We start from the raw sequence: 8,638 nt of genomic DNA on the forward strand, positions 1-8,638 counted from the left end.
TTCCTACATTACTACTTTTATTGGAGAGATCTCTTTATATTTTAGTTTTCATCTTTATAGACTGGATAGGATAGCTGTATAGGGTTCTGTTCTTTTCACCAGAAAGATGCCTTTTGATGGTTCTTGCAAAGCAGGTCTGCTAGTAATGCATTCCCACAGTTTTATCTGGGAATATTTTGAATCATCCTCCTTTTGAAAAGATGTTTTGATGATCAATAATTCTTAATGGGCAGATATTTTCCCCCCAGCACATTTTGTAGATCAAGGCATTGTCTTTTGGTCTCATAGATAAGTTTTGAGTGGGAAATATGACAGAAAAGAAAGTGCAGAGATTAAAAGAAAGCATCAGATAGAGAACATAATCTAGTCTAGGGGTGGGACGTCAGGTGAGCTGAGCCCTGAGAAATGAGCATGAGTTATCTAGGAAGATACAGAGAGAGGAGTGGGAAGAACTCCAAGTGGAGGGAGCGGCATATGCAAAGGTCCTGGGCAGGATGGATCTGACAAAAGGCTGTGTGCCTGGACCATATCAGGTGAGGAGGAGAGCAGTGAGCGATGTAGCTGGAGAGGTGGACGGTGTTCAGGCCATTCAGGGTTTGACTTATTGCAGGAATGTTGGTCTTTATCCTAAAAGCAATAGAGAACATTAATGACCAATCATACTACAGACGTACTCTATCCGGGGATCAGATCAAGAGGCAGACTGGCCCTCTTGCATTTTGGACAAGTTTCATGATCTCTGTTAGTTCCCTCATCAATCCAAGGATGAAGCAGACAGTCCTAGGATATTTTTTTTTTCTGGTTTGTGATTTTTATTTGGGAGGTGGGGGGAATGAAAGGTTATGAAAGTGCAGAAATGACCACCTTGCTCATTTCCTGTCTTCTCCACCCCTCCCCACAGCTGGAAGTGCTGACCAACCTAGCCAATGAGACCAACATCCCAACTGTCCTTCGGGAGTTCCAGGTATGGGACATGGGCAGCTCCCAGCCAGACAGGTGCCCTTCAGATCTTTGTCCTAGAGAGCATCACCTGGTGACCAAATGTGTTCTTCAGAGTCCAAAGCTGGAGTTCTGTCACCTCAGGCCACCCTCATGGTGCCTTCTGCTGGCTTTGGGCTGGACAATCAATCACTTGGCGGGGAGGAGTTTCTACTTCTCTCCCAGGTTTAGTCTCGGGCATGATAGGCCTTTGATGAGGTCACTCTCTAGCCCAGTATTTTCTGAAGTGGGTGCTACCACACTTTGGGAGGTGTTGGAATGATCCTGTTGGGGTGGAGGGTGAGGGGAGCAGGGCAAAAGCTGCTACCTACCCTTTACCCTAGATTATGGGGTAGAGTATAAAGTTTGTAATCATAGAGCAGCACTGAATATGTTTTTCCTTTCTTCCTGAAAGGGGGGCAGGCCCAATCAGTTTGGGAATCTATGTAGCCTGTGGAGTCACTGGCTGCCTAGGGGTCACTCTCTATCATGGTGTCCCACAGACCTACATTCGCAGCATGGACAAAGATTTTGTGGCGGCCACGATCCAGGCTATTGGACGCTGTGCAACGAACATCGGCCGTGTCCGGGACACCTGTCTCAACGGACTGGTGCAGCTGCTGTCCAACCGCGATGGTCAGTGTCTGAGTCTGTCCGAGTGTCCAGCCTTGATGGGAATTGGGTGTCTGCCTGAATACCTGACTTTGATGACCAGTGCCCACCTATCTGTCTAAGCACAATGTGTGTGTGTGTCTGTCTTGATTAGTGTCCAGTTGTTCCTATTGCTTTGAGGGTCCACTAGAGAGGTACAGGGGCCTTGAGAAGTGGGGCTATGGGCTTCATGGGTATATCTCTCTACCTGTGTGTGACCACCTGTTGCCCAAGGGGCTCCAGAGACTCCTTGCCATCCCACAGAGCTAGTGGTTGCCGAGTCAGTGGTCGTCATTAAGAAGCTGCTGCAGATGCAGCCCGCACAGCACGGGGAGATCATCAAGCACTTGGCAAAGCTCACAGACAACATCCAGGTGAGAGAGCCACCCCGTGTTCACCTCCTTACCCTGTCACTTTAACATTCTGTAATTAAGTATGCCCACCTCCAGACCTTCCACATTGGTCCTGAAAGGTCCTCAGGTAGAAGGAAGGGGAAGACCGGGACTGTGTGGCTTTGACCTTGTTGCCCAGGATTCGCTTTCCCCGTGGGGAGTCCTCCCTGAGCAGGTCCACAGCCTTTACCACCGCTCTTGTTTTCACTCTTGCAGAAGCTCTCGCTGAGGGTGGCTTGTTGGCCTAGCCTGTGCTTTCTGCTGTACTACTGAGTACCAAATTCACACCAGGCACTCCCGAAGATTCAGGGAAAACACCATCACAGCAAAGTAGTGAGGGTGCAATGACCCCAGAAAATTCATCTTTTAATCCATGGCCAACTTTGGGGCTTGAAGGCTCTGTTCTGGCTAACGAAGCCCTAGGGAAGAGGCAAGGTACTGTCCAGGAAATTCCAGCCTTTTCATTTCTCTCCCACTGCCCCCCACTCAGTTTCTAGAGAACCCCACAATCCAATAGGCCAGCACAGACAGGAGGGCCAGTTCCCCGGTGGTCCATGTTCCCGCTTCCATTGCCGCACTGCCCCCACTCCTCTCTCCTCTCACTTCCATCCACAGGTGCCCATGGCCCGAGCCAGCATCCTGTGGCTCATTGGTGAGTACTGTGAGCATGTTCCCAGGATTGCACCCGACGTTCTGAGAAAAATGGCCAAGTCCTTCACAGCAGAGGAGGATATTGTCAAGCTGCAGGTCATAAACTTGGCAGCCAAGCTCTATCTGACCAACTCTAAGCAGGTAAAGATTGAGAGGTACCACCCAAAGTGTCCTGACCCCCCCAGACATGCTGCCGCAGCAGTATTCTGTGTACCTGCCCAGGCAGGCCTGCCTTCGAGGGTCTTCAGGGCCGGGTGGCTGGTCTTCCAGGTTGCAGTGATACTCTATTATCCACAGCTATTTGGGGACCCAAGGGCTGGGTAGGGCTGGTGGCCCTGGTGAAGAGGCTCTCCTGTGGAGCTCCAGTCTCTCCTGTGGGAGTGTTCCTTTCTGTCCCCTTTGGGCGGAGCCAGCAATGCATTGATGAGAGTAGGAATCCAGGAAGGTGTGGCCCATGCTTCCTTCCCATTGGTAGCAATGTTTGGCCAGTGATAAGAGGGTGAGTCTCTGCTCAGGTTTGGGTGGTGCTGGCATCCATTGTCATTTCCAAGGTGAGGTTGTGCGGTTTTGAGAGGTACCTAGCTAATGATGACTAATGATGGCTTTTAGCTGGTATACAAAAGAAAACAACCCAAGCTCACTGCCATTGAGATGATGCCGACTCATGGCAACCCTGCAGGACAGGATAGAATAACTCCCATGGGAGTAGAAAGCCTCTTTCTCTCTGGGAGCGGACCTTGCAGTTAATAGACCAGTGCATAACCACTGTGCCACCAGGGTTCCTTTAGCTGGTTATCAGGTGCCCGGGATGCCCTGAGTTGCCCCCTAGAGAACCAGGAAAACCGAGTGTGATGTGCAGAGCTTTTCAAAGTGTCGCGCACACTGCCACCCTGCCAGTCGCTCACTCACCATGCCACTCAGCTATGTAAGGTGGGACAGCAAACCGCAGCCCAGGGGCCAGAGCGTACCCTTTGCCTTTTGGTGTTTTTTTCCCCCCCACAACGGTTTTATTGGCATATGATTCACATGTCATACAGTTCACATCAAGATGCAACGATAGTTTTATTGGCACATAGCCATGCCCATTCATTTAGGTACTGTCTGTGACACAAGAGCAGAATTAAAGAGAGGCCGTCTGCATGGCCCACAAGGCCCAAAGGTACTTATTCTCTGGCCCTTTGCAGAAAAAGTTGGCCAAATCCTGAAGCAAAGCACCTGGGCAGGTGGCCGGGGGTGTGTGTAGCCTGACTGCACACTGAGATTGTGACAGGTCTTCTCCTCACCCTGGGCTGGGGCAGCCCTGCCATGTGAGCAAGTAGGGAGTAAGGAGAGGGAGAGGGGCAGGACCCTGCTCTGGAGATCCCAGGGTTCAGCACGTGGTGCTCCTGAGCCCGGACCAGGCTCTTCAGGACAGCGGTGCTTCTATGGACAATGGATGTGGTTAAACCTACCTCAGAAGGGCCCTGCTGGCACAGTGGTTAAGTGCTCAGCGGCCAGGTGAAAGGTCAGCTCCGGCCAGGTGAAAGGTCAGCTCCGTGAAGCCACCAGCCTCTCTGAGGGAGAAGGTTGTGGCGGTCTAGGTCTACTTCTGTTAAAAACTCACTCAGCAACCTTGAGTCTATTCTGACTCACAGTGACCCTATCAGACAGGGGAGAATTGCCCCTGGAGTTTCTGAGACAGCTCTGCCTTTCTCCCACCGAGCGACTTGCGGTTTCAAACTGCTGCCCTTGCAGTTAACAGCCCAACTTACCACCAGGTCCTTTCGGTGCAGATGACAGCTCTGGAAAGCCCATGGGCTAGTTCTGTTCTATCCTGTAGGGGCCTGTGAGTCAAATGGACTCGGTGGCAGTGAGTGACCTCTCCGAAGGGCTGTGGGCATTTAATGAGATGGCGTGACACATGTAAACCAATGCTCAGTACATGATGACTGCCACCACTGTCACTTGGTTTAAGGATTGGCAGGTTAGACCAGCCTAGGCTAAAGGCAGAAATTGAGATCGTGGGTCTGGGATGCGGCTACCAGGAGCCAGGGCTGTGAACCCTGCATGACCTTGGCAACCCCTGGGCATCTGCTGTTGGCTCTGGTCTCAGAAGAGCCCTCTAGAGGGAGGGTGATGCACTCTGAGACCTTGGGGCTGCTCAGAATCTATTTCATGTTCAGTGGGGTCTGCGGGCAGCCTCTGCTAAGGGATCCCTGCTTATTTCCCTTCCCCTCAAGGGAAGGACTGCTGTCTGACTTCCCCCTGTGTGATGAGGCTGCAACCTGTGAGGTCTAGCAAAATGTTCCAGACCTTCCTTCACCCTGCCAACCCAGTCTGGAGGGGCTGGCCCAGCCTGGGAAGGGAGGGCAGGAGCAGGGCCTGGGGCAGTGGGGATCCAGACCTGAGAAAGAACAGAGTCCAAGGCCAAGAGGGTAGCGTCTTCTGCTGGCCTCAGGAACTTGGCCAAGCTGGGGTCAGGAGGCTGGGCCAGAGAAGAGCGAGCATGCGGTGAGTCTGGGAGAGTTGCACAGAGGCGGCCAGTTACCTGGAAGGAAGGATGAAATGCAGCTTGGTGGTGGCTTAAAGGATCTGGGTCCGAGTCCCCATACCCCCCCTACCACTCCCCTGCTGACTCACCTCTTCTTGCCTCGCTCAGACCAAACTGCTGACCCAGTACGTCCTGAGCCTGGCCAAGTATGACCAGAACTACGATATCCGGGACCGAGCCCGCTTCACCAGGCAGCTTATTGTCCCTTCGGAGCAGGGTGGGGCCCTCAGCCGTCATGCCAAGAAGCTCTTCCTGGCCCCCAAACCAGCCCCTGTCTTGGAATCTTCCTTCAAAGGTGGGGACTGAAGTGAAGGGTAATGTCCCTGTGAGGACCCTGACCTTAGACTTCCGGAAATGCCTGTCCTTCTCTCTGGCCCCTCTGGTAGTAATCAGGGCCCAGTTTTTACCTACTCACATGCCTCTGCCTCCCGGGCAGATGCGCTCCCAGCTCCTCTCGCCTCTCCCTCGTTGATCCCCTCCCTGACCAGGAGCTAGCGAGTACCTGTTGCCATCCAGCCCATCTTGGCTCCTAAAGACCTCACATGTACAGAGCAGTTAGATCACCAGGCCCCTCTTTGTGGCACTTCTGGGTGGACTTGACCTCCAACCTGCCAGTAGGCAGGGAGCACATTAATCGTGCCACCCAGAGACTCCAGTCAGACATTAGGCCTAACCACAGGTATCAAGATTTTAAATTCCCAGGACCTAGGAAGGCAGGAAGTGAGACAAAATACAGAGGCAAGGAATGTATTCATAAAAGTCTTGAGAATGGGTCAGGGCCCTGGTTAACCCCAGCCCTGGGCCAGCCCCCAACCCTGCCCCGATTCCCCAGTTTAGCCCTTCAGCCCCCCTCACCTGTGGCAAGGGTCTGCCTGCCTGTTCTCTGGACTCCAAAACCTGAAACCGAGAAGCTGCACGGCACAGGGGTCACCTGCACACTGCTTGGTTTCTCTGGGCATCTTTCTGCTCTCCTTTTCCTTCGTCTTCTTCCCTGGAGCTCACGAATAGGGAGTCGTGTTAGCTGGCTCATTTCTGAGCTGCCATTTCTCGTCTCCACTTCCAGGCCTCCTCCTTGGGCCTGGCTATGGGGCAGCACACAGCCCCCACTGGCCAGTGAGAGAAGACCACGCTCAGTCTGCTTCCCCAGCCTGGAGACCTGAGTAAATGGGCCTGCAGTCTCCTCTTGCCCTCCTCGCCAGTGCCCCTACCCCCACCCCTGCTGATCTGCTCCTCAGCCCTGGCTAGGGTCATTCCGACAGCCCTTTCTTGAAAGTACAGTCAGGGTGGAAGAGCCACTGGGGGCACATTCATCCCATTTTCTTACCCAGAATTGCCCGCTGACCCCAACTAGGAAACAACTCCCAGGGCATTGCGGGCCTCACCTCTAACCCTGTCCCCAGATCGGGATCACTTCCAGCTGGGCTCCCTGTCCCACCTGCTCAATGCCAAGGCCACGGGTTACCAGGAACTCCCAGACTGGCCAGAGGAAGCCCCAGACCCATCTGTGCGCAACGTGGAGGTCAGCAGGGGTGAGGGTCGGGCTGCGTGTCCACGGAGTGGGGGTGTGCAGGAACAAGGAGCCCTCCTCACATCCCACAGCCCCCCTGGTGCCCTCCCCCCACACAGGAAGAAGACCTCTCTCTTATTGAGACCCACGTGGGCCTGTTGGGCGAATACACTGAGGTCCCCCCTCCGTGTGCTGTGTGCCCTGCCTGAGTGCAGTGCTTGCTCTTGTCCTTTCCCCCTCGTGGGCTGCACCGGGCCTCCCTTGGGCTGTTTCCGCCTTGGTTTGAGAGAAACTTGGTTTGGCCGTGCATCTCTCCCTCCATGGAGGGAGCCTCTTTCCTCCTCCCCCATCATTCCCTTTTGCAGACAGGGCTAGGTGGGGGAAGGGGAAGAAGACCTTGTGCTTCCCATCCCCCTCTCAGGTCATGTTGAAATGACGCCTTCACTCTACCCACCACCTTCAGGTTCCTGAGTGGACCAAGTGCTCAAATCGAGAGAAGAGGAAGGAGAAGGAGAAGCCTTTCTACTCAGATTCGGAGGGGGAGTCTGGGCCCACAGAGTCAGCAGACAGTGGTGAGGGGCTGGCAGCGCTAGAGCTTCTGCTACGTGTGTGTTTCTGTGTGTGTGTCCCTTTGTGTTTACGTGGTTGTATCAATGGGCTGTGTAACCACCCAGGAACAAACATGTCTGTGTGTGAACACTCTTGCTTCTAAGGAAAATGCATGTCTGAAGCTGGTGTGCTTGTCCTTATCCATATATGTCTGTCTGCTTCCTCTGGGTCCCAGGTGACATCTAGGGGCAGGGACAGGTCAGGGAGTTTGAGGCTTTAGTGCTGAGTCGGAAGCTGGGGACCCAGGGTACCTGCTCAGGATCAGAGGAAGCTTGCAGGCATGGTAGGGAGGCCTGAGCCACTTCCTCCACAGACCCTGCATCTGAAAGTGAGTCGGACAGTAAGAGCAGCAGCGAGAGCAGCTCTGGGGAGGCCAGCAGTGAGTCCGACGATGAAGATGAGGATGAGGACAAAGGGAGGAGCAGTGACAGGTAAGACGGGAGCCGGCCCGATGACTGATGGGGATCGTTGGTCTCCTCTGGAAAAGATGAGTTGATACCCAGCCTTAGCTAATCTCCCAAGACCCCTGAGCCTTGTTATGAGCCGGTGGGGTCCTTGCAGACCCACTGGTCAGCTCCCTGGTGGCTGCATTGGCTGGCTGCAGGAGGGCTCTGATGCCAGGCCTGCCAGGCCCCAGTGAAGCAGGGAGGGAAATGAGGTCTGGGCAGGGCAGGGTCTTGTTAAGAGTTATCACTGGGGTCCAGCTATGGGCTCTGCAGTCCAAGCTCCCACCCCACTCTCCAGGGCTCCTCCTTCTCTTCTGGGAGACAGAATAGGGGTATGAGGGAAGGGGGTCTAGGCTGGGCTTGAGCCCCACTTGCCTCCCCTTCTCTAGTGAGCTGAGTGAGCATGGTCAGAGGAAGAAGACGAAGAAGAAGAAGGTGCCGGAGGGACACAGAGAAGGCTCGTCCTCAGATGAGGGCAGCAACTCCAGCAGCAACTCTTCCGAGTCGGAAGCGACATCAGAGTCGGAGTCGGAGCAAGTGGAACCCGCCCCTTGGAGGAGAAAAACCGTGAGAGCCTTGGGGTTGAGATGGGGTGGGGCCGTGGGCCAGGGCCCTCTCCACCTCCTGGGTAGATGTGGGCATCTACCACCATCATCCCTACCCAGACCACGACTGTATTTTCTACTCAGCTCAGAACAGACCAGGTGGCTGCCCTTCCCCACACCCATCCCACTGTTCTCTTACAGCCTCCAAGCAGCAAAAGTGCCCCTGCAGCCAAGGAGCTCTCCCTGCTCGACCTAGAGGACTGTGAGTCTGGGGTACTTGGACCTAGGGAAGGAGGCCTGCAGGGAATGATGGAGGAGGGGAGAGGCGG

The 8,638-nt window shown here is 54.3% G+C and overlaps 1 protein-coding gene across 1 annotated transcript in view; it reads left to right on the top strand.

The window, feature by feature from the left end:
• AP3B2 (adaptor related protein complex 3 subunit beta 2) overlaps positions 1-8,638 on the top strand; it is a 39,862-nt gene that overhangs the window by 25,499 nt on the left and 5,725 nt on the right. Inside the window, 10 exon segments of the mRNA XM_045286297.1 lie at positions 902-964; positions 1,482-1,614; positions 1,894-2,003; positions 2,637-2,813; positions 5,311-5,497; positions 6,603-6,721; positions 7,173-7,281; positions 7,632-7,749; positions 8,154-8,331; positions 8,511-8,571. Of these exon segments, the coding sequence (XP_045142232.1) occupies positions 902-964; positions 1,482-1,614; positions 1,894-2,003; positions 2,637-2,813; positions 5,311-5,497; positions 6,603-6,721; positions 7,173-7,281; positions 7,632-7,749; positions 8,154-8,331; positions 8,511-8,571 (1,255 nt within the window).

The sequence above is a fragment of the Echinops telfairi genome, unplaced genomic scaffold (assembly GCF_000313985.2).
Source record: "Echinops telfairi isolate 266 unplaced genomic scaffold, ASM31398v2 ScPeMD7_7;HRSCAF=31, whole genome shotgun sequence".
NCBI classification, from domain to species: domain Eukaryota; kingdom Metazoa; phylum Chordata; class Mammalia; order Afrosoricida; family Tenrecidae; genus Echinops; species Echinops telfairi.